This window comes from Salmo salar, chromosome ssa13 (assembly GCF_905237065.1).
Source record: "Salmo salar chromosome ssa13, Ssal_v3.1, whole genome shotgun sequence".
Taxonomy (NCBI): Eukaryota; Metazoa; Chordata; class Actinopteri; order Salmoniformes; family Salmonidae; genus Salmo; species Salmo salar.
Window position 1 is genome coordinate 35,179,132 of NC_059454.1, and position 26,263 is coordinate 35,205,394.

Sequence of the window (26,263 nt, forward strand, 5' to 3'; positions counted from 1 at the left end):
TAATTGTTAACATATTAATGGAGTAGCCTGGATACTATCAAATGTTAGACTATAGCCAATAGATCCCCTTGACACATTGCATTTATAAAGAATGCACATTCATGTTTGATGTATAACACTCCCTACACGTTGCTAAACAGTTCCCTTAATGTTGCAGTGTGGCTGACTTTTGACCTTGTCTGTTCCACAAACAACTCAGGCCACTCACTTGTCACCCATGTTGTCGTCCCATGACCACAGATTGTTGTTTTTGGATAGCACCAACAGACGGCAGAAAATACCTCATTCAAATATGCATTGTTCAACTTTAATGCATAAAAATATAATTCCTATTTTAAACTGTTAATTTGAACTTTGAATTAAGGGGGAACCCCTGTAGCTTATAACTGGTAGCAACGTTGTTTTTGGACAATCACAAACAATTATTAAAACGATGTAGTGTTCAGTCCCAGCCACATACACAAGTCTGTATAATGCTAAAATAAAAATTATCTTGATAATAAGCGCCTATATAAATATTTACAAGTGCGTGCACGACTTTGTGAGAGAGAACAGGTAAAAAAAAAAACGGATCCCGCACGCTGTATAGACATGACTGCTGTCTAGTACTACGGTCCAAGATATCTGGAATCCATGGGACTTGCTACCCCGTTGAGGTGAAAATGTAAAATGTTAGGTAAATGTTACGGTTAGGGATAGGTAAGGGTTATGGTTAAAGTAAGGGTAAAGGTAGGAGTTAAGGGCGTTACAAGGATTCCGTATTGCTTCTGCCAGTGTTTAGTGCCACGAGCCAAACAACTTGACAGAGATAGTGTGCTAAGTTTGTCCCCGCTGGCTTCCCATCAAACTACCAGACTGACTGCTTTGTTTAATTGATCAACTAAAAAGATAGTTGTATTAGGTCGAGACTCCTGGAATAGGTTTTGCAAGACGTATCGGAGACTATGGCGAACGTGAAAGGATAACTGCGGATAAAGTGTCTGGAAAATAAGGAACTTCGACGGAATCTCAAAGTTTATACTTCACTGTCATGTTTATTGTTGAATGCGCTTTTTGTGTGCGCGAACAAACGATATTGAGGACTGTGTGCTGCGGATACAGGTAGGTTACAGATTTAGGTTTTGTTTGTTGGTTTTAGTTTGTTTCAGTTGGGGATGTTTTTAGCGATTGATTGATGAGCTTGACCGACACGCATTAAACCATTGATATTTTTTATTCATTTGACAAAGTGCACATTGTCTGTGTCGCCATTATCATAATAAAAATGTAATTACAATTTTGTACATTGCATTTTGGAATGGAATTAGGTTCATCTCGTAGCGATCCTGCTGTAGAAAGCCTTTGCATTTAGGTGCGCGTTTCTCGACCTTTTCACAATTGTTCAGTAGGGTGTAAGTATTACATGGTGGTTACATTGGTAACAGTGTTAAACGTTACAACATTGTCTCGAGTTTAGACTTCCAACCATAACAGCTAATGTCAGTCAACAACCTTGATAATAGTTTTTGAATGTTTAACATAAACATAGGAGAGTCTATAGGAATGATGTAATGTGTGCTTCTTCAACTGAATACCTACTGTACAGTCTTCTGTCCAAAGAAACACCTGTAAGCCAAATAGCACATTTAGATTTGAGGACTATGCTTGACGTGCCTGCTGTGAAATGTGTTGTCTCTTGTAAGAGTTACCACTGCAGATCAGTGAACATAACTTTTTTTATGGTACTGGACTCACTTATCTTTATGATATACCCATCATTCCCCAGGGTCTTGCTGTACTGATACTGCTGTGGACAATGAGGCTGTGACTGACCTCCTGCAGCCATGACAGAGCTGGAGATAGATCAGTCCCACCTGCCACGGGTCCAGGAAGGTAAGTAGAGAACTAGACTCACTGGCCATGTCAACAGGTGTTGACCTGGCCAGGCTACATATGCCCTGACCATACCACCTCGCCCTCACTTAAAATAATGTGCGAATGTGTGTGACTTTGGACTACTGTGAAACTAAAAAAAGACTGACGCTCATTACATAGAACTCCTGAGGGATTTCATGGAGGGAGGTGGGTGCTAGTTAGCTACCCAGAAGCCTGTAAATGTGTTTCAGCAAAGGGTTACGTGTTGTTGCCTTGTCCTTCTATCTGTCCTTCACCAGTAAGGGATAAGAGGTGCTCGTGATGTCTTAGCAAGACAGGCAGGCAGGATTGTACACTGTCAAAGCCAAGGCTGCTTTGTAGCGAGTGGCCTGTACACTGAAGATAAGAGCCTGGAATGTGATGGCCATTCCAGAAAGCCCCCCCCCCTTTACTGCAGTTGAGGGTGGAGGATGGCCCCATTGGCTAGGTGCACATTAGATCTCTCTTTCTCTGTATTGTTAAGCAAACTTTGCTTTTTTAACTTGCTACTTTTTTGTTGGCACTTAATGCAGTACCGATACAAACGTACTGTTTTAAACCGATGGGTTTGCGTTTTCTTACACTGTAATGACAGTAGTAGGTCATAGCTGGGGTGGTGTAACTTTTTCTTTGGCATTTCTGTATAAAAGCTAACTAATGAGCAGGACAGCAATAGATGTTGAGATAATAATTGCTCTTTCTGTACTTGTTTCCCTTGACAATGGGCACAGTGTGTAAGAGAGCGTTTTCATGCTTTATTAAGCAGAGAACAGTGGACAAACAAAGCCCACTAGACTCTATTGGACCACTACACTACTTGCTAAAACAATAGCAGCACTCAAAGATGTCTGATCACTTTAAACTTTACCATCACAATACATTTTTACCAAAATGATTTGTCAGAATGCATTCGTTGTTTTAGTTTGGTTTACTCAAAAGGGTTAAGTTATTTATCTAATTTCCTACTGCTAGTTTGTATTTTGCCTCAATTTCCTGAAGTGCTGTTCCCACCGTCCCAATTGTCCTTCCCAATTCTAGAAGCTCAGCCAAGTCAACTTGCTTTGTTTTCACTCCCCCTTATCTGTTTCTGTTTTTTCTTCTCTGCTTTCCTGATATAGTCTGGCTAATCGGAGGAATGTAGCTCCCTAAGGAAGGCCCCCACCCCCCTCTGACCCCCATCCCACTTACTTGGTTTCCACTATATAGCACAACCAAAGTCAAAATTAGCTATATCGTAAAAATTCATGAAAACAAACTCGTGCTTTTTGCTTTTAATTTTACGGTATACTGTTAGCAGTGTGGTTGGGTTTAAAATCACATTTTAAGGAGAGAAATTGTAGAAATGGGCGGTGGGGGGGGGGTGGTTATGATTTTGTGGCTGTGGCAACTAGTGACGACCCAGTTAATCTCTCTCCCAGTCCACACAGCTCTTCCTCTCTGCTCTGTGACAGCTCTATCCCACACTGATATTTACCGTATAGTGTCTGAGCACACGAGCTGATGGTCCCAACTCTAGTTAAAACATTCAAACTTCTAGAGGGGGACGAAAGGCAGTGGTGCTGCGGTCTAAGGCACTGCATCGTCACTACAGTCCCTGTTTCGAATCCAGGCTGTATCACATCCGGCCGTGATTGGGTGTCCCATAGGGCAGCGCACAATTGGCCCAGCGCTGTCCGGGTTTGGCCTGGGTAGGCCATCATTGTAAATAAGAATTTGTTCGTAACTGACTTGCCTAGTTAAATAAAGGTAAAACATTTTTTTATAAGTAAATTAAAAGAGCAGGGTCCGGTTGCATAAAACATCAAGTTAGTTTCCTCATTTTTTTCCCCCTTAAAGTTTCCTTGACTTAGTCAGTTGCACAAAACATTTTAAAGGTGAATTTTCCCCTTAAATGAAGTGAAACAGTTAAGGGTGTCCATGAGGTCCCTTAAGTGCTTCATTAAGTATGGATATCAATGTAAACAATGTTTGTGGAGCTGAATATTGTTTTCTTCTGCCCTGTTTTCAAAAGGAAAACGTATACCAGCAAGCTAGCTGCTTAGCTAAACAATGGAAGGTGCACAATCCATGGCTACAAAGCTAGCTGGCTAGCTACTGTAGCTACCTACTCTGTAAGTTAGCGTGACATGCTAGAAAGTAAAAGAAACAAGTTGAGGAAAAAAAGTTACTAAAAGAAACATGTTATCTTCTGAATCTATTTGTTTCTCCTGTCTTGAATGTAGAAGTTATATTTTGCGATCTCCCAAAATAAATGCATTCTCATTGACGAGACATTCATTCAGAGAATTAGGTCATCTCCATGGTAACCATAGACTCTTTCTGCCATACATGCCTTTAAACTACTGTAAAACCCCTTCAATTATGCAATTACCTAAAGACATGTTTAAGGGGCTCTATGCAACATCCTTAAGAGAAACACTTAAGATGTTTTATGGAACCGTGCCCAGGAAAGGAACAGTGGTGAAGGAAGGAGTGGAGTGGGGGGGGTGGTGTTTGTCCTAAAATAGAACCCCTTTTCACTTTCTCCCACTCTCCCTCCTCCACTTTTGTCAACCAGCCACATTACATCCACAGGCCAAGTGGCTGGGGAGATAAAAGCCAAGTGTGTTTCACCAGTGGCTTCCTCTCACTTTAGGTTGGTTGGACAGATTTGGACTCTACTCATTGTTTTAACACCAGTCATTTTCCTAGTGCATGATTGACATCCCCGGTGGGGGAAGATTCATGATAAGGGAGGTTGTTTTTACCCAGAGGTCGTAAAGGTCATGGCTGCCTGCTTCTGACTCTACACTTCATTTTACTGCCTCTTCCTCTGGAGAGGCTGTAACAGCAGACTGGAAAACAGCTACTCTCTGGAACCCTCATCAATCTGTTTCTCTCTTCTTCAAACGTTGGGTCTATCAGAAACCCTGGATGTTCTCCCTCATCTTGACAATTTGATACCCTTGTCACCCCTACCCACCAATTTGTCCTTCAAGTGCCACTATCAATTCCACCTGATCTCTTACTCCCTATCCTCTTACGAAACATGCTTTATAAGTCAATGCCTTTGTAAAGAAGCTTAAGATCCCCTCCCCTGTAAGATCATGTAAACAACATATTTATGCTGAATCTATCCTCCTCGCTCTGTTTTTGTTGTCAGCACAGACTACTCCCTCCCAGCCCTGTCATGCAGTGTGTGTCTTCCCCATCCACACCCCTGGATGTGGAACTTGAGCATAGTTTAAGTGTTGAATGAGTTCCAGAAAACAAGTTGGTTAACACACCTACCCACAAAGCCTGTCAGTCACTTCCACCTCCTCTAGGGCCTGAGTGAGCTGAGTTGAGCTGTCACTGCCTTCTGTTTCTGTTTAGCATGATGATTTTGGTTTAAAATAATGTATTTCAAGATGGATGCACTTTTTCCTCGTGTGTCCCATCAATATAATTTCTCTGAGTGAGTTGAGGCCTGGAAAAAGACTTCAATTCCTGAGCTGTCCTGATTCCAAGCCAGATTAGGACCTAATCCTACTCCTTCCATGGCACAATGGGCAGACTGGACACAAGGGCAGTTGGTCGATCCAGTTAGTGGTAAAGTCTCATTAGCCATATGGCAGGTGTAAGTGTGTTGGCTGTCTGGATGTGGGTTAATGCTGGGCTTAAACTCTGAATGCTGACCAGACTGAGACTGGCATTCCTCCACAGTGATCGTGAAACTTAATGCATCTCGGCTTAGTGGTCAGAGAGAGTGGTCAGCTTTGACCTACAGTGTTGTTGAGCACTTTTGCATGCGGCCGGTATTCAATCTAATTATGCTTTGTCGGCAATGCACGTTTTAAAGGCAATATTCACGGCAAATGCTGCAGATGTCAGTGCAATCGGAAATGACCTTTTTAAATAAAGCGGGATCTAATTGAATCCCGGCCTAAATTGACCAACTAGAAACGTCAGTGTTTATTGTGGAGCATGGTTGGTTTGAACCCCTGTATGAAAGGCCCAGGGTCGTGGGCGCGTCCTCCCTTCCCTGTTTACAGAACAAGAAGAAAGGGAGACGAACTCGGGCTGCTTGTGTAAACCCAAAATGTAACATGGCATTGTTAGAGCAGGGTGTAATGCAGGTAACTACAGAGCAACATTTCCCTGCTACTACAGCTCACCAGAGAAACGGTGGCTTCAGTCTCAACCTATTTAGAAAGGAGAGGTCGAGACAAGCTAGAGGGAGACATGGAGACAGAGACAGGGGTGTTGGTCATTGACTGTTAACATGGGACTCTCCCAGTCTGATGAGAATGGGTGTTTTAATTGGAATTTCACAATCTGCTCAAAGATATGACTCCTTTTCATGACATTGGTAGTGTAGGCTATTTGGTGATGTGTGTGTTTGAAAAAAGGACTGTAAAAGCTCTGATAGACTCTGTGTTGGGTCAGAACTGAGGAACAGGAGAATGTGACTGGCTATGGGGTGGAGTCTGTCAAGCATGTAGTGTTCATTTTCCCAGAGTGACTTTACCATGTCAGCCCCAGAGTGACTTTACCATGTCAGCCCCAGAGTGACTTTACCATGTCAGCCCCAGAGTGACTTTACCATGTCAGCCCCAGAGTGAGTTTTTTTTACACATATAAATAAATACACACTGCAGGCAGAGATGTTTAGACCCTCCTTGGGCTACTATAAACACCTTAGAATAGGAAACAACCTATCCACTGCTCTCTTAAAACTAGCTATTTAAACAAGCTCAAAGGAGGGGAGCAATACAGTGGTAATTTTTTACCTAAAGTTTCAAATGTTGTTCCACTAACACCATTAACAGCAACCAGCCTCCTCACTAAAGTCCTCCTCTGCAAATCTGGTATCTCTTTCTCTGTCCCTCTAACTTTCTGGTAGCTTATGGACTGTGGGGAATGGTTCATGATCTGGTTGTAATCTGATCTGGGGCATTACTATGTTCAGCAGGTGGCCGGTATATCTCAGTCACTAGGATGGGGGAGCTGTGGCTGTGTAACATGGCCAGGCCATAATGCAGCAGTTTGATTGAATTGGGGGGTCTTTAAATGCTGCTGTGGGGGCCCCAACAGGCACCTCCAGGGGCCAGGCACAAGGCACTAAAGATAGATCTGTACACACTGGCCTCTCCTCAGGAAGGACTCAGACATGCTGTTTAGGGCTGACCCCATTTAGCCGACTGGTTGATTGTTTGGTCGATAGGCTGTTCGAGCAGTTGCAAAGAAAAAAGGAGGGGAAGGGAAAGGGGGATACCTAGTCAGTTGTACAACCTGAATGTATTCAACTGAAATGTGTCTCCTGCATTTAACCCAACCCCTCAATCAGAGAGGTGTGGGGGGGCTGCCTTAATCCACATCCATGTCTTCGGCGCCCAGGGAACAGTGGGTTAACTGCCTTGCTCAGGGGCAGAACGACAGATTTTATTTTTTTTACTTGGCACACCAGTAGTACATTTTACCATCTACAATGTTTGTTTGGTTACTGTCATTTCCTGTAACGCATTCAATTTATTATTGTTAGTCTTTTACAATTCTCATTGTCAGAGTGGACACATTGTTTACAGAGCGCACAACCTAGGCTACACTTGTGAGAAACAAGTTTTGGTTCATTCCATTTACGAGTTGTCAATTTATTTGTTGTGTTTTGCTGTTTATTTATTGGAGCCTAGTGGTTAGAGCGTTGGACTAGTAACCGATAGGTTGCAAGATCGAATCCCCGAGCTGACTAGATGAAAATCTGTCGCTCTGCCCCTGAACAAGACGGTTAACCCACTGTTCCTAGGCTGTCATTTAAAATAAGATTTTTTTTCTTAACTGACTTACCTAGTAAAATAAAGGTAAAATATATTTGGTGTTTTATTAGGATCCCCATTAGCTGTTGCAAAAGCAGCAGCTACTCTTCCTGGGGTCCACTAGAGTTGTCTTTATGTGGTAGACAGTCTGTAAAAAGTTATTTTACAGTTTTATATACTGAACAAAAATATAAATGCAACAATTTCTATTATTTTTACTGAGTTACAGTTCATATAAGGAAATCAGTCAATTAAAATGTAATTAGGCCCTAATCTATGGATTTCACATGCCTGGGCAGGGGCACACAGCTGTGGGTGTCTCTGGGAGGGCATAGGCCTACCCACTGGGGAGCAAGGCCCAGCCAATTGGAATGAGTCTTTCCCAACAAAAGGGCTTTATGACAGACAGATGCTCTCCGGGTGGCTGGTCTCAGATGATCCCGCAGGTGAAGAAGCCGGATGTGGAGGTTCTGGGCTGGTGTGGTTACACGTTGTCAACGGTTGAGAGGCCGGTTGGACGTACTGCTAACTTCTCTAAAACAACGTTGGAGGCGGCTTATGGTAGAGAAATGAAAATTAAATTCTCTGGTGGACTTTCTTGTGGTCATTATGCCAATTTCATGCCTCCTTTAAAACTTGAGACATCTGGTGTTGTCTGACACAACCTCACATTTGTATTGTTCCCACCACATGGTGCACCTGTGGAATGATCTTTTGTTTCACCTCATGAAACATGGGACCAACACTTTACATGTTGCGTTTTTTAAATATTTTTATTCAGTATGAATACACTTTACATTTCTTAGAATTTAAAATGTATCTTGTATGTATTTTTGTTTCTTCACTATGTATTCCAATATGCTTTTTGGGTGCTTGTGTAAAAGAGTGAGTACACTGCCATGAGGCAAACCTTTTTAGTCTGTGGCCAGTGTGGCTGTAGGGAGGAGTGATGGTAGAGACACAGAGGCCCAGACCCTGCACACAACCACGTCTGCTCTGGTGCACAGTTACACTGCAGCTGCTGGCACAATTCCAGACTGCGTGTTCCTCTGAGACTCACTGGGCAGTCCTCCAGCTCCAGCCATGAAACTCATTGACTCTGGTCATCACACTACAATAATAGACATACCCAAACACACAGGGAGGGCTTGTTTGTATAGCCTGTTTAGATGTAGTGTATGTAATGACTTGTACCCTTTTTTCTGTTGGCCTCTTAGTACAAAATGTGATTGGGACAGGCAGTGTAGGATGTCATGCCATGGGTGACTATTGATGTGGCCTGGGGGAGTGCTGTGCCAAAAACACAACTGCCCACTACATTGTCTCCTTCCAGTGCAATTCAGCACCAGTCAGATCTTTTGTTACTGTACCACAGTGGCAGTTGCAACTTCAGTATCTTTCGGTATTGGATCTACTGTACATTGAAACATAGCATAGAAGTATTTGACGTCACTCGTCTTGCTCTCATTAAAGAACTAGTATTCCCCCTCCCAAAGCTATGGCCACATTTTAGGACATGGAAATAAAGACATTTCATCCTTTTTGTAAAAATAAATGCTAATGTTTTTGTGATTTGAAATGTTAAAATGTCTTTTGACTAACTGCCATTTTTTTTCTCCCTTCAGTGTGCCATGTTTTTGCTGTCCTAGAGGATGGAGCGTTGGCACACAACCTACAGGAACAGGAAAGTAAGTACAACTATATCAATCCCAGTCATCGGAGTCCGTTACAGTAGTACTTGGTCCACTCTGTTTGTTACCCTGTATTTCCCTCTGTGCCAGTTGAGCAGTACTACACTACCAACATGCAGAAGAACCAGCTGGTGCAGAATGATATCCGCATTGCCAAGAGGCTGCAGAATGAGGAGGAGAGAGCTCAACACACAGCCCTCCTGAGCCAGGCATCTAGACAACTGTAAGGGCACTGTGTTGATTTAAATAAATATTACTTACACACACGTTCTCCACCTCATGCTCTCGATGTACACACACACACACACACACACACACACACACACACACACACACACACGTTTGTTTTACTAACCTTGTGGGGACCAAAACATTTATTCCCATTCAAAATCGTGTTTTCCCTAACTCCTAAATCTATCCCCGAACCTTAATTCTAACTCTAACCCCTAGGCTATTTTAGTTATTTTCCCTTGTGGAGGCTGGTGAAATGTCCCCACTTGTCTGAATTTTCCTTGTTTTACCATCCTTGTGAAGACTTCTGGTCCCCGCAAGGATAGTAAAACGAAACACACACACACACACTCTACCTGATACTCTCCATATTACATCTGTGAGTTTATTGTACTTACCTGTCTGTCATTATCTCAAACAGTCTAGTCCACCGGTATTCAAACTTTTCAGCGAGGACCCCATTTTTTTCCCCCAGCAGAATTTCTGGGGACCCTATGTTTTTGCGACCCCATTCCAAATCTAATGATACAACCATAAAATATAAACATTTCTGGTTTTACATCAACAAATAACCTTAAATTCATTACATTTTAATCTCTTATCAAAATAAACATTTTCCAAAAAATTTCTTTTCCTAATGCATCTTTCTCAACAACCCCAAAAATAATTGTGACCCTCTGCAGGTCGACCCCGACTGTGAATACCACTGATCTAGACGGTCTCCATAAACACTTCCTACATCATTTAAAATCTGTGTACTCTGGCATAGTGAACATATGGCTTGCAGCATGTTGTACATACTATACTGTATATGAAACACAGGGTGGTCTGATCTCTCCGTAGTAATCCTAGCCCTCTCCCCTGTCCCTTCTGTGTACACAGTCAGGAGCAGGACTCGGAGTACGCCAGGATGATCCAGGAGGAGATCTTGAGATGCGCTGATGAGGAGGCTCAGAGAAGGGAGCAGGACGATGAGGTAAACTGCAGATTCCTTCTAATTTGATTTGAGGAGAGACTGGCGGTTCATAGTGGTTCTCTACAATACTGATTGTGTACTCACTGCTCAGTAATCCAAGTGGATTTCCACTAGCTTCCTGTAGATCATGGAACATTCTAACTTAAGTTCTGTGGGGTCCAAATGGCTTGATATATAATGTGGCTCTGTAATGAATAAGGTCCCAGTGGAGCTGAATGCTGCTCTGGGCCCCTGGTTTACCCACTCAGATTTGAGCAGGGTCAAAGGCCACCAGAGAGACAACTTGTGCACTTTTAGCGTGAATAACAAGTTGAGCAGTTTCCTGGTAATTCACTCCAGATTATGCTCCATCCCTTTTACTGTCTCACTGAAGGATAATATTATGACAAACAGGCTAGATGGATGCAGAGGCTTTATTTGTACAATTTTTTTGTTGTAATATCTTGTCTTAAATGGGTGCATTGCCTTCAAAGTATTCACACCCCTTTACTTTTTCCAGATTTTGTTGTTACAAAGTTGGATTAAAATGTATTTGTCATTTTTTTGTCAACAATCTACACAATACTCAAAGTATGTCAAACTGTCAAAGTGAAAGAAATTCTAACATTTGTAAAAACAAAACTAAAAAAACACTATCTTGATTAGATAAGTATTCAACCCCCTGAATCACCTTTGGCAGTGATTACAGCTGAGTGTATTTCTGGGTAAGTCTCGAAGAGCTAGTGCTGAGTGATTTGACCAAATTTGTTTTTTGGGGAGGTTATTAAACAACTAATTGACTGACATTGGAATTCAAGTAATTGAACCTTTCATTTAGTTTTTTTTTTTGTGAGCCCAGCACACCGTTTCTCTAGAGAGAATTAAATCATTCACGAGAGAAAAGTCCAGAACTATATGGGAAACATGGCAGAAGGAAGTTGTAGTTTTCATTAAGCAAATATTCAACGTAGTTCAGCGCAGAAACATGGTAATTAATTCAATGACCATGATCCATTTCTGACTCGGACACAGATGGATACACTTTTAGGCATGCTACGTTAGGTTAGATGCACACAGACCGCATATGCTGCCGCATGAGAGAGGAATGTACACAATACGATGGAGACTTGATACCCGTATGATGTATTTTACATCATATGATCCAAAAAGCATGATACGCGGATGATTCCTGTATTTTGAAAGTTTCATATCTTAAAAATGTTATTGCTGACAAGCGAAAGATTTTGGGACCATGTCAACAATGGACTAATCAAATGTATTTATAAAGCCCTTTTTACATCAGCAGTGGGTGGAATTTTCCTTTAACGATTACCAGCATACCCATAACATGATGCAGCCACCACTATGGTTGAAACTATGGAGAGTGGTACTCTATGTGTTGTATTAGATTTTGTCACATTAGTGTTATTTACCACTGTAAATCATAGGTATTAGTGGTTTGGGCTGGATTATCCCTTTTAGATGAAGCTTAGATGCCTCAGTCTCTCATAAAGGATCCTTGTTCAGAGTGAGTGAAGTCAGAGCAGACCGTGGGTGTGTCTATCATTCTAGGTGTAGGGTGGAAATCTTTTAGTAGCTTGGCCCAGGAACAGTAGTGGTCTTTCATGTTGTCAGTCCTGTTTGTGTATACATATTCCAGTTCCAAGGTTATTGCAAGTCCCCAAAAGACAGCAATTTGTTAATTTAATTAATTCTTTAAAGACTTGATGTCTAAAGGTCAATGTCTTTGCTCGTCTGTAGAATCCCTTGACTAAGCTTAGTCTTTACTCCATGGATTTAATAGTGCTAAATCACTTTCAGAAGCATCAGTGTTAGCTAATTATAACGATGAGCAAACACACTCCAAGCAAATTCACCTTTATGGAAGATTGGCTGATGTAGTGTGTTGATTAAATATTAGCGTCCCTGCTGACTGTGTTTAATTGCACAGCAGAACAGAAGGCACCAGGCGGTGCAGTCAGTCTAAATGCCAGATCCCCATGGCACTTCCTGAGCTAACCTGCCATGTCAAGCTGCTAATTGTCTGCTGAGGCTGGCAACGCTGAGCTGGTGAAGTGCTCTGTGATTCAAGCTAGAGAAACAGTGCTTGTGCTCGTATGGTTTTTCTTAACACTTCACTTGTTGTGTCATTAGAGATGTTGAACTGAGAACCCTCTAAACCTGCAGCGTTTGATCTACAAGTGGTGTCGAGAGGTTATACTGACAGGGATTGTTGTCCTTTTTTGCAGACATAAAAAAAGTCGCTCAAAAAATGCAAACTTTTTTTGTTGTTGCCTATGGTGTAGTTTAGACCTTACTTTACATAATCGGAGGAGTCTGTGTTGTGCCTGCCATCGGTGGAGACACAACATGCTCTTGGATACAGATGTCATTTCATTCATAGAAGTAGAATGGATTTATCCCTTCAGACCATTGCCAATGAAATTGTCCACCATTTGAAATGTACATTTTAACTAATAATTACTACCCCGTCGAATGTCAACTTAAATGGTCCTGTCTATTCTATTATCGACATTTCTATGATTTCAAAAGGTTTCCTATGGAGGATTGACAGTATAACCATCTTTGTGGTACCATTTCAAAGTTGGCATTTCAATTTTATTCCCATTTTAGTACGGTTATCAGCCAAAACATGACGCCCACCCTGACACAAGACACGAGTATTTTGTGTCTCAATCAATGGCTGGCACAACACACAAACCTCTGATGTGGGGTCCAAGCTACATCTGCGAATATGGAGAAACGCTTTTAGATAATTGACGTGTAACTTTAAATGTCATTTTTATTTTAATTCTAAAGAAATTATAAAATAGATTGACAACCCTGTTTGTAAGCTTTTAAATAATATCAATCTCAACCATTTCTATTTCGAAGTGATGAAGACATGGATGTCTCATGGTATGGTGGGGTATGCAGAATAGGTCAACTTTGAGCACCTTTTATCTCTTGAATGTTCTGACATTCAGGTCCAAAAAGTCCCTTACTGAGCACTTCTACGATGGGCAAATCAAAAGGGGTGCGGTCATAAAGTAATTCAATTCAAATGCTAAACTGACCAAGATGCACCTCTAACAACACACACAACCTCACATAATTCTGCCCAAAAACAATTTCAATTTCTCTCAACCAGTGGTATATGGGCTTTTTAGGTGAGCGGTGATGCCGCCCTGTGATAAGCAATGCCCACTTTGTCAAAGGCAGGGGCGCAAAATATTTAGCTTGTCCATTCCCAGCGCGCCAGGGTGCTGTTGGAGAGATGCATCGCTGCAGTTCTCCACCAACATTCTGTCAAAAAAATCGAACATAAATCATGTAGCAGATATAGCATATGGTAGAGAGTGTGGCCTTATCTATATAATGTAATGAGACAGACACGTTTTACCTCATGCTGGTTTCTCCGATCAAATAGCCTAACCTAAATGGCACCCAATTAAAAAAACGAAACAATATGCATACATGTTAACATATCCTAAAAACAGGACAGGTCAAAGTAAAATGAACAATATGGAATTGATTATTCTGCTACTCACAATTGCTGTCCAGGAGTTTCACCAGGTGGGCTAAATTGTCATGATCAGTGGTTTTAAGTATGTCTGTAATTTATTTTTTTAACTAGCTGATCATAGTGAAAAGGGAAATATTTATACATTCCCCGGTGTAAACACATTGAGGCTCAGGGTAGATGATATTCAGAGCTTAAATAGCCAGATTGATTAGTCACAGGAATAAGGACTTATAAAGCCAATGCAACAGCATGTTTTACAAACAGTGGACCTAACACATGGATGGGCATTCATACATTTACATTACAGTCTGACAAGGTAGGCTACACCACCCAGTAAGCATGGACCAATGCTGACGTCATTTTTTGGTCCTGTCCGGACTAGCAATTTTATTTATTTTGTAAAAATAATTGCGCAATCCAGACCAGCCTTGATTTCCACGTCCACGGGCGTTGGTTTTTGGTCCGGTCTGGACCAGCCTTGATTTGGCCCAAACATAGACGTCTATGTTTTGTTCTGATTTGGTGCGGCCCGGACTGGCTTTGAGTCCAACGTCCACGGACATAGATTTTAGGTCCGGTCCGGACCAAATCTGAACCAATCATAATAGACGTCTGTGTTTGGTTCAGATTTTGTCTGGTCTAGACCAGCCTTGATTTGATCCAAACATAGACGTCTATAATTGACGTCTCTTCAACTTTCATTCAGAACTGAAAATGTACATGATTTCAACGTCTGGAAAAAATGAACATTTAACATCCGGAAAATACGTATTTTCATTCAGAACCTATGCATTTCCATGATGTATTTTTATACAGGGCTTCTTCAATACAATGTCTGTCTTACAGGAGGGCTCTGGGGATAGAAGGCATAGCCCAGGTCTCTGGAGGGCTATTAGAGCTGATCTTGTACAGGGTGGCTCTGGCATGCCCAGTTGACAAGGTGTTGGGTGAAAGTGAAGCAGTCCTCTTAGCACTTTTTCCAGACCAGAGCCCAGTCTTTCCAGACCAGAGCCCTGCCAGGCAGGCAGAGGGAGATGAAAGGTCTGTCTGTCCCTGGTCTGCTGGTCTGGTCTATTATTTTCCATTCAGTCAGTCCCCAGGCCTTCCTGAAATAACCAGCCTCGCCAGGCCACCAGGAGCCTGGTCCTAGATCTATTTGTGTCGTCTTGCCACATTGACCATAAGAGTTGGTAAGACGGCACAAACTGAACTGGGACCATGCTAACCCAGAGCTGGTTTTGTGCTGAGCAGCCACTGTGGACCTGCCAGATCTCACTCATAATGGAGACAAGTGACCTACTGTGGCTCTGCATTCAACACTTCCTCTGTCGACAAATGCCTTTCTAATGCAGGCCACCCAGACTGTCTATACAATGACAGCGACTAGCCCTCAGTGTTTATCATGTTGCAGGTTTCCACCCATGATATAAATACTGTTTAGTTGTAGTGCTCTCATTTTCTACAGAACAAAGCAAAGATACATGTGTGTTGTGTTCTATGGAGTTCATGTTTTGTCATTTACTGTTTTGTTTGCGTTAACCCCCTGAACCACCAGACTGAGTGATGGACCATTGTGATCCTTGATGGGAACTTAGATTAAGAACAATGCCAAGAAGTATACTGTGTGTCATAATCGTACACTTGTAGCCATGTTGTTCTGTTGATGCTTCACATCACTCTCACCATTCATTCTTTGCAGATTTCTTTGAAGATTCTGTTCATAACTGCTAGTGCTTGCTTTACCATCTTGAGTAATTGCTTTGGTCTTGGTACGGTGATTGAGGGCAATATTATACTGACACCTTGTGGTGCTAATCTGTACAGTACATATTAATGACCTTCATGGGCAGGAAACAGAGGGAAATCAGTGGAAAGGGTTTTTGAATGAAGGCTAGATGGGTGGAAGCTAAATAGGAAGCACAGTCATTGATGCCAACTTTTGCCCACGCACTGGCAGAGGCCTAGTTAACCTCACCCATAATACTTGGCTGACATTTTTGACTCCGTATGGCAACTGAGCTCAAACTGAGTGTGTGAAGAGTCTGTTCTGTTCTGAGTTGACCTCAAGTCAGTCTTATTTACTTTGATATTTGATACCTGCTGAAGACATTTGTTTCTATGATCTCAAAACTATTAATTTTCTTGACATGTGCTGACTGAATTTATTGTTACGGTTCTGGTCCCATGGATGAAACGATAGACACAGGCGTTTGGCTACACTCGCAATAACATCTGCTAACCATGTGTATGTGACCAATAACATCTGCTAACCATGTGTATGTGACCAATAACTCTGCTATTATAACTCCCTTGTATGTGACCAATAACATCTGCTAACATTTTCCCCCTACCATTTATTGACCAATAACATCTGCTAACCATGTGTATGTGACCATTGAAATTTGCTAACATTGTTTCCACAGGAAATGGCTAAACGCATCCAGGAAGAGGAGGAGCTGAGGGTCAGACAGAGGAGGAGTAGGCAGGAGAGCCTCAGTGATGGTACGGTCACACTTTGTTTATCTAGTTGTATAAGGGAAGCAACTGATACTGTCACTTTCCTAATATTGCTAACCATTCCAATAATGTCTTATCTAACCATGTACTTAATGTGTAGAAGGTTCATGTGTTGACAAGGCTATTTGTTTGAGGGTTCCTTTTTATAATCTGTTTCTATGGCTTTTATTTCTGAAATCATGTCTAATGATTGATTGCTTTGGTTTGAATCATACTTTGGGTGGTGCCTGTTATTCTGCTCTGTCCTGATAATTCTGTTACTTCTCAAGGATTTTTTTTTTCCCGCCATGATTGGGGTGCGTGCTGTTTTTCTTTTATGATCACAACAAGGACAAAATATGAATACTGAGGAACTTGAAATCTTAATAAACCCCATTGTTTCTAATTTCAAACGCTGAAAGTGACGAACCATCAAGCCCTCCACACCTGGATCATTGTGACCGCGTTGTAGATCATAGATGCTGTGTGGTAAAATCTAACGCTTGCATGGGGAGGCTGGGCCCTAATCTAACCCTGCTTTGCTCTGCATGCTTGACTGCTGTCATTCCCATCTGCTTCCACTTGACCCCACAGGTCTCCTGGCAGCATAGATAGTCAGCCTTATCACTTTGGCAATCACTCAGCTATAGCTATCTTCTTAATAACAAGGACCATGGCACTGTATGCCTTGTTTTGTCTGTCAAGCTTGTATTTGAATGTGCATTTATAGCTAAATAATCTATGATAATTTCATGACATACCTCTGTTGGGCCCAATAGGGTTAAGAAGTGGGGGAAAAAAGAAAGGGAAAAAGAAATGCATTTAATTTAGCATGGCCCCTTGTATTTTGACATGCAGCCCAAGTCTGTCTTGCACCATTTACTGCACCTGCCTAATACTACATGTAAAACACAAACACCCACATTCACCTGCTTTTGTGTTTGCATGTTTGGCTTGACTTAAAGACAGTGCCAGCGTCCCTGCCTCACCCTCGCCTTGCCCACACCAGCCTGCTCTCAGCACCAGCCCCATACATGAAGAGCTGCACTATCAGCCTGCTACCAGCAGGTGGCAGTGTTCTATCTCTAACACACAGCCACAGTCAGACTCTACAGCTGTGCCTCTGTCTGAGCCCTACAGGACAGCAGGACAGAATAACAGAACGCTATCATCACATGATAGACACATGGATCCCCCTAGACTCATCAGAAACGACCTCCAATGCCCTCCACCTGACTATCTGAGTGATGAAGGCTCAGAGAACACAGACACTATTTTCCCTGAACACCTCCCTCCATCCCGGCCGTGTAGACTGGATACACGTCTCAACACTGCCCCTAGTGGTTACAGGACTCCTGTGCACCAGCCACAAGAGAGAAGCAGCGGGAGTCTCAGCCGTCACAACCGCTTCAGAGAGGGCCATAGCAAGGTTTGGGAGAGGGGCAGAGGAGAGAGGGAAGAAAGGGGGAGTCTGCAGGACAGGAATCCCAGGGTAGAGCATGATGGGGGTTATGACAGGGACCCCAGGTCAGAGGATGGCAGAGAGCAGCACTACAGAGGAAGAACAAGTGACCCTGCCAGAGGGTTGCAGGATAGAGACCGAGATGAGGTCAGAAGGAGCTGGACGCACAGAGAGACCAGCGACAAGAAACAAGTCCGCTTCCAGGACGACACCAGCAGGCGCTGTCATAGTTACCATGGCGACAGCAGGCGGGCGGTAAATGTCTGGGAGCTGATTGCCCATGACTTAAGAGAGCGGGGTGTGGCCTTGAGGCAGAGCTTCAACGGGAGGTCACGGTCACAGGGAGCAAGGGGTAAGGGCAGAGACAGCCAGGTGCATGATGGGGGAAATACCATCGCCTGTAACAACTCTCAACCACAGAGGGCTTTTAAAATGGCCATCCGCAACAGGCCCAGTTACCATGGAGATGTCAGGGAAAGGAGTGCCTCACAAAGACAAGGCCACAGTGACCGAGGCTATGAGGGGGAGAGAGAGAAAATCCATGAAAACCTGACAATAGTGGAGGGTAGTGGGACTGAGGTCTGTGATGAACACAGTAGCGATGATAGGCTATTCAGCAGAGAGAGGGAGGGGAGCAGCAGGAGGACTAGTGGAGATCCCAGACACAAGGTCCGCTCAGGTGGGGACCAGGAGAGGGAGGAGGGCAGGGGCGACAGGCACTACCATAGCGAGCGCAGGGTGAGGTGGGAGCACAGGGTGAGGAGTGAGAGTGAACACCAACATGGGCATGAGGAGGAGGAGAGACCCCCACCGTCACAGAAAGTCTCCCAGCGCAGCCAAAGCTTCTGCAGCAGAGGGCCCTCCATCAGGGCCAGATCCAAACACACCCCCAGAGCAGGTAACACCCAGAGCTACAGGCTGCAGGTACCTCAGTGCTCTGAACAGGCAGACCTGCAGCTACTGTACTCTACTATACCCAAAGCTTCCCCAACAGCCTCTCTCTGTGTACATCTACTCTTCACATCCTTCAACAATCAAATCTGGGAAAATCAACTCTTGTTTTCCTTGTGTTTAAGGGCGGGGCCTTTTTGAATAAGGGTATTTTTTCAAAAGTCTATTTCCTCTGTAGTATTGTTGGTCATTCTGATGGTCTGGGAAATATCTTAACCTGGATTTCCTTTTATTTAGAGAAAAGCTGCTCTTCTTCAACCCCTCTCCAGCCTTTATCTTCTTTGTCCTCTCATCTCTTGAAATGTTCTAACAGCATGTGCTGTATCGTTTCTTTCCTCTAATTACATGTCTGTCTTCATCTTCACAAGGTCCGTTATTTCATATACCTTTTATCATACCACAGCATCACTCCCATTTCTCTAAACCTTCCTGACCCCAAGTCTCTCCTCCCACAGGAGCCGCTCTGCAGCCGGAGAAAGGGGCGTGTCTGGACCTGGGGGAGCTGCAGCAGGTGCTGCTGGATGAGGAGCTGGCCAGGAGGCTGCAGGAGGAGGAGAAGCTGCTGAGGAGGGTAAGGGACAGGGAGGATACCACACCCACAGTGCCACCTGCTAGATGTACTTTCAGCTCATCCCTAATACTACTATGTTGCTGAGTGTTAACCACTCTTCTCTGGTGTTGTCATTGCAGAGCCCTCCAGCCCGTCCCTCCCACTATCAACGTGATTCCTTCCCAGCGGGAGACTTCAGAGTGGCACAAGTGGCTCAGGATGAGGTAAGATGTTGTTTTAGAGGTACAGCAGTAAATATAATGATTAGGCAGAGTTTCTTTAATGGGAGTCTCTCCTCTCAAGTCTGTATGACCTTTTAATCACCCAATCTCACTTCATCAGATAAATCATAGGCTTAGCAAAACCATCAGAAAATGCAGCCTTCAAAGCCTAAGGTGTGGTTATGACCCTTTGTGGTCACTGTGTCCTCTGTCAGGAAATCGCCCGCTTCATGCAGAAGCAGGAAATGAAGTCAAAGCGTCGTTCACGTGACCTTGATTGCCCGGGGTCACGGCGTGAACCGCATGACCTGGCTGACCCCTATGACAGGAGAACTGCCAGAGAGAGACAGGTAGCTGCTGCTGTTTTTTTTTTTCTTTTCTTTTTTTTATTGCTTTTTGGTGCCATTTTCACGTGTGGTGAATTCATAAAACTTGTAATGCAGCAGTCTCATATTAAAAAGTATTTATTGTGCATTCATTTTGAAAGACCTCTTTCACCATACAACCATTGATCCAAAATACAGTTGAAGTTTACATACACTTAGGTTAGTCATTAAAACTAGTTTTTCAACCACTCCACAAATTTCCTGTTAACAAACTATAGTTTTGGCAAGTCGGTTAGGACATCTACTTTGTGCATGACACAAGTAATTTTTCCAACAATTGTTTACAAACAGATTATTTCACTTATAATTCACTGTATCACAATTCCAGTGGGTCAAAATAGTTGACTGAAAATTCCAGAAAATTCCAGAAAATTATGTCAAGGCTTTAGAAGCTTCTGATGGGCTAATTGACATAATTTCAGTTAATTGGAGGTGTACCTGTGGATGCATTTCAAGGCCTACCTTCAAACTCAGTGCCTCTTTGCTTGACATCATGGGAAAATGACAAGAAATCAGCCAAGACCTCAGAAAAATGATTGTAGACCTCCAAGTCTGGTTCATCCCTGGGAGCAATTTCCAAACGCCTGAAGAAGGTACCACGTTCATCTGTACAAACAATAGTATGCAAGTATAAACACCATGGGACCAAGCAGCCGTCATCCCGCTCAGGAAGGAGACACGTTCTGTCTCCTAGAGATGAACGTACTTTGGTGCGAAAAGTGCAAATCAATCCCAGAACAACAGTAAAGGACCTTGTGAAGATGCTGGAGGAAACGTGTACAAAAGTATCTATATCCACAGTAAAATGAGTCCAATATCGACATAACCTGAAATGTTGCTCAGCAAGGAAGAAGCAACTGCTCCAAAACCCCCAAAAAATGTAAATAACGTGTGCGAGCAAGGAGCCCTACAAACCTGACTCGGTTACACCAGCTCTGTCAGGAGGGATGGGCCAAAATTCACCCAACTTATTGTGGGAAGCTTCCCAAAACGTTTGACCCAAGTTAAACAATTTAAAGGCAATGATACCAAATACTAATTGACTGTATGTAAACTTCTGACCCACTGGGAATGTGATGAAAGAAAATAAAAGCTGAAATAAATAATTCTCTCTACTATTATTCTGACATTTCACATTCTTAAAATATAGTGGTGATCCTAACTGACATAAGACAGGGAATTTTACTAGGATTAAATGTCAGGAATTGTGAAACTGAGTTTAAATGGTTTTGGCAAAGGTGTATGTAAACTTCCAACTTCAACTGTATAAGATTATAAGAACATTGATTTAATCATCACCAACATAATGATATCTTCTCAATGTAGTTATTTTAACAACCAGTTAATCCATTAGCAATAAATGCAAGATGCATGTTTCAAAACTGCCCCTTTGAATGTAATCTGCTACAGTACATTAGGCAATACACTTGCACTACCCATTAAAATTGACTGAACTTCACGTTTCCATTTCTATCCCATGTTTGATCAAAGGTGTGTCATTGAAGACATCGTTCATAATCATGATGCAAAAAATACAAGTGGTGTTCTGAAATAAACACAACATACTGTTGGTGTACTGTAATCAAATTAAACGAATGACATAAGTGAAAGAAACAATGTTTCAGGCACTAGTTTGCATCAAGCCTGTTCTGAGTATTCGGCCGTAGGTTGATATGAAAACATGTTTTATAACATAAGGAAGTGTAATGTCATCGACTAAGCACGTTTTCACCCACCGGGCAGTGTGGGTGGACACCCTACTAATATTACAGTACTGCATTGGTCAATGCAATTTTAGTAAAGCATTTTGGACACATGTTTAGAGTATGCATTTGTTACATACAGTGCCTTCGGAAAGTATTCAGACCCCTTGACTTCTACATTTTGTTACGTTAGCCTTATTATAAAATTGTAGGATTTATTTTATTTAATCAATCTACATAGCCCATAATAACAAAGCTAAAACAGTTTTTAGAAATGTTTTATTAAATGTATTAAAACAAAACGTGCCTAATTTACATAAGTATTCTGACCCTTTGCTATGAGACTTGAAATTGAGCTCAGGTGCATCCTGTTTCCATTAATCATCCTTGATGTTTCTACAACTTTTTTTAGAGTCCACCTGTGGTAAATTCAATTGATTGGACATGATTTGGAAAGGCACACACCCGTCTATATAAGGTCTCACGGTTGACAGTGCATGTCAGTGCAAAAACCAAGCCATGAGGTCGAAGTAATTTTGTAGAGCTCTGAGACAGGATTCTGTCGAGACACAGTTATGGGGAAGGGTACCAAAATATTCTGCTGCATTAAAGGTCCCCAAGAACACAGTGGCCTCCATCATTGATGTCGATTATGGCAGCCCCCCCACACCTCTCTTATTAAAAGGGGATGGGTTAAATGTGGAAGACACATTTCAGTTGAATGCATTTAGTTGTACAGCTGACTAGGTATCCCCCTTTCCTTTCCTTTAAATGGAAGAAGTTTGGATCCACCAAGACTTCCTAGAGTTGGCTGCCTGGCCAAAGTGAGCCATCGGGGGAGAAGGGCCTTGGTCACGGAGGTGATCAAGAACCCGATGGTCACTCTGACAGAGTTCCTCTGTTGAGATGGGAGAACCTTCTAGAAGGACAACCATCTCTGCAGCACTCCACCAATCAGGCAAAGTACAGAGATCCTTGGTGAAAACCTGCTCTAGAGCGGTTCACCTTCCAACAGGACAACAACCCTAAGCACACAGCCAAGACAACGCAGGTGTGGCTTCGGGACAAGTCTCTGAATGTCCTTGAGTGGCCCAGCCAGAGCCCAGACTTGAACCTGATCAAACATCTCTGGAGAGACCTGAAAATAGCTATGCAGCGATGCTCCCCATTCAATCTGACAGAGCTTGAGAAGAATGGGAGAAACTCCCCAAATACAGGTGTGCCAAGGTTGTAGCGTCATACCCAAGAAGACTCAAGGCTGTAATCGCTGCCAAAGGTGCTTCAACAAAGTACTGAGTAAAGGGTCTGAATACTTATGTAAATGTGAGTAAATTATATATATTTTTTTATATAATTAGCCAAATTTTAAACCCGTTTTTGCTTTGTCATTATGGGGTGTAGGTTGAGGGGGAACACTTTAGAATACGGCTGTAACCTAACAAAATGTGGAAAAGTCAAGGGGTCTGAATACTTCCAAGGCACTATATCTCTGATCTTCTCAGATTTCTTTTCTAATTTACTCTGAAGAAAAATCATAATCTTCATCATAGTACATTGAAGTAGAAATATATATATATATCTCATCCATTTTCATTATGTAGTTCTTAAAATGTGTAGTAGACAAACCAGTTTAAAATCTATAGGTTTACCAAACCGTTAATCCGACTGCTCTTAATTGATAATCACGTAAGTCCTAGTGAAATGTATTTTTAACTAATGTGAAGCGGATCATATCAAAAGTAATGTGAGCATTGCATTATGAAAGAATTACTTTATAGGAACATGTATTTCTAGATGAAACTGATTTTAAGTTTAGTGAAAAAGTGACTGATGAGGATGTTAACCATAGTCAATTGAGAAATGTGCTTAGTTTTACAATACCTGCCTTTTTGATCTGTTTTGAGTTTAATACTAAATTGTGAAAATGTACCACACCAAAGCGATTGGGGGAAGAAAAAAACGAACCGTATTGAGCCATTTGTTAACTATTGACAACTTTTGAATTGTCTCTTATTTCAAAACAACGTTTTCAATACGAATATTATTGTTTATAATTGTAACTGTAGTTTACTGTCCTGTCTCAGATCCAGCGGGAGAGACTGGACTCAGAGAACCTTCCATCTCCTACTGAAGACTGCTCTCCAGACTATCAGGCCCCTAGACCCACAACCCAGTGAGTCACTCTGTGTATGTTAAACTGGGAAACCCCAGGCTGGAAGTGCCCTGCTTAGCACCTGACTGATTATCATTTGCTGAAGAAGTATGGGGCTTTTGAAAAAGTTATTGCTAGAGATTTTGATATCCGTTGAGTGGGCTGCAATCATGTTGTGGTAGATTTGGCTATGAAAGTAGTTCTATATTTCAACCAACTACTCATATCTTTACAGACCACAACAGCCAATCAGAAACATTGCAGAGGAACTGGACCCAACTTTCAAGGCCAGTAGACAAGGCAAGGAGAGCATCAGAGCAGGACCGACAATCTCTGGTAGGAATAACAACACCGCGGATCATCTCATCATAACATGTAGTTTATACTGTAGAGGTAATGGGCAGTTATAAAACAACCTGTTGTTCCTTATAGGCACATCCTCCTGCCAGTCTCATCACACTCCTCAGTCCGGCTTACATGACTTTATGGAGGAGCCAACGTTCATCCCACCCACCAAGAGGCAAAGCGCCAAATCTGTACGCGCCAAATCCAAAGAGAAGAAGGAGAACTGTAAGCAGCAGTGATGTCAGTCTGAGACCATGGGCCCGGGAGTATAACTGCACACCCATTACTTTACCTGGCTGCAAGAGGATTTAAAGAAAATTATATTTAGTTATCCCAACTAGCACTTTAACCAGTTTAAAAAATACAAAAAATTTGAATTTGTTTTTGTTAAAAGGACTGGTCCAGATACTTTATTTTTATGTTTAAGTAGTGAGTGCACACATTTTTGTACTTTTTTCTTACTGGGTTCATATAACCCAATAATATTCAAAGGGAAGAATTATACACTGAACAAAAAATATAAACGCAGCATGTAAAGTGTTGGTTTCATGAGCTGAAATAAAAGATCCCAGAAATGGTCCATACGCACAAAAAGCGTATTACTCTCATTTTGTGCACATTTGTTTACAACCCCGTTTGTGAGCATTTTTATTATTTGTCAAAATAATCCATCCCCCTGACAGGTGTGTCATATCAAGAAGCTGATTAAACAGCATGGTGCTGAAGAGTATTTCTGTGTGTAATAAAGCCCCTTTGTGGGGGAAAAACTCATTCTGATTGGCTGTGCCTGGCTCCTGTGGGTGACCCACCCATGGCTGCACCACTGCCCAGTCATGTGAAATCTATAGATTAGGGCCTAATGAATTTATTTCAGTTGACTGATTTCCCTATATGAACTGTAATTCAGGAGAATATTTGAATTGTTGCATTTATATTTTTGCTCAGTATAGTTGACCTGCCAATTCATATTTGCTTTCTGTGTTGAGAGAATGTTAATATCAATCAGTTTGTTTTGTTTGACTTTTTTGTTTTCTTATTTAGTATTAAGGGGAGATCTGAGTAACACTCCAATTCAAATGGCAACACATCTTAAACCTTATTTTAGAGATGCTATCCCTTCTTAATATCTGTCTGAGAAAGACCTGAGGGGATCTTTTGAGAACAGACTTATCATGTAATTCACATCTAAAGTGTCAATAAGTTTCCCAATGACTGGGAAATAGAAATGTTAATCCAGTATTTCCCCAATAGGCTGTCTAGTCATACATTTATGACCTGGAATCCCCTTGCTGTACTGTAGTCATCCTCTGTCTAACTCCACATCTGCGGTGTTTACAGTTAGGCCTGTTGGTGAACACTTAAGTTATGCTGTATGACAGGAGATCATAGCAAACTGAGCATGCTGCTGATATGAGGTAACTCCACCTTCTCCCATGAACCTAAACTTTACATTGAGTAGTTATGTAAGTGCAACTACTAAACTGCATCCTTCTTCAATCTAGTTTTCCCACCAACTCTCTGCTTCTGATCATTTTGCACCACTCCAACTGTCAATCGAGTACATTGAGTTCCATACTCTACATTTTCGTTCCTTTTATTTAAACATACTTTTTTACACAGTAATACAGGAACTACATGTTAAGACAAATCACTGCTAGAACTGTTATCTTTATAGCACTGGGATCAGTGCTCTCATAGGTTTCTCTGAAGTGTTTCTGAATAAAATGAACACCCATGAAACCTCAGCTGTGATAATTCCTCTTTCTTAGAGAAGCTGATGCTGACAAGAGATGTGCTGCAGTAAATGTAGCTGATCTTTTATTTTTTTCAAGGTCATACATAAGTTACAATTTTACATTTGTCATTTAGCAGACACACTTAGCCAAAATGACTTATAGTAGTGAGTGCATACATTTTTGTTGTTGTA

General features: G+C 42.1%; 1 protein-coding gene across 3 annotated transcripts; it reads left to right on the plus strand.

Moving 5' to 3' along the window:
* The first annotated feature begins 537 nt into the window (after positions 1-537).
* Positions 538-26,081, plus strand: LOC106567258 (trichohyalin). Of its 3 annotated transcripts, none has more exons than XM_014136338.2 (13): positions 538-656; positions 1,766-1,872; positions 9,293-9,355; positions 9,449-9,581; positions 10,472-10,565; positions 16,494-16,572; positions 17,532-18,926; positions 19,435-19,550; positions 19,670-19,753; positions 19,966-20,100; positions 23,906-24,012; positions 24,227-24,327; positions 24,424-26,081. In XM_014136338.2, exons 2-13 carry the CDS (start codon positions 1,824-1,826, stop codon positions 24,573-24,575), a joined length of 2,508 nt encoding a protein of 835 aa, XP_013991813.2. In that variant the 5' UTR covers positions 538-656; positions 1,766-1,823; the 3' UTR covers positions 24,576-26,081. The 3 variants fall into 3 exon arrangements, with proteins under 3 accessions (XP_013991813.2, XP_013991812.2, XP_013991814.2); XM_014136337.2 differs by having other exon boundaries at positions 630-1,101; XM_014136339.2 differs by having other exon boundaries at positions 630-1,101; positions 23,924-24,012.
* The last annotated feature ends 182 nt before the right edge of the window (positions 26,082-26,263 follow it).

What these genes read in the sequence shown, in the direction of transcription:
- LOC106567258 (XM_014136338.2), top strand. Translation starts at nt 1,824, where the DNA reads ATGACAGAGCTGGAGATAGATCAGTCCCACCTGCCACGGGTCCAGGAA. An exon ending in CCTGCCACGGGTCCAGGAAG is followed by an intron (nt 1,873 to 9,292) that starts GTAAGTAGAGAA and finishes TTCTCCCTTCAG; the next exon opens with TGTGCCATGTTTTTGCTGTC. An exon ending in GCCCCTAGACCCACAACCCA is followed by an intron (nt 24,013 to 24,226) that starts GTGAGTCACTCT and finishes ATATCTTTACAG; the next exon opens with ACCACAACAGCCAATCAGAA.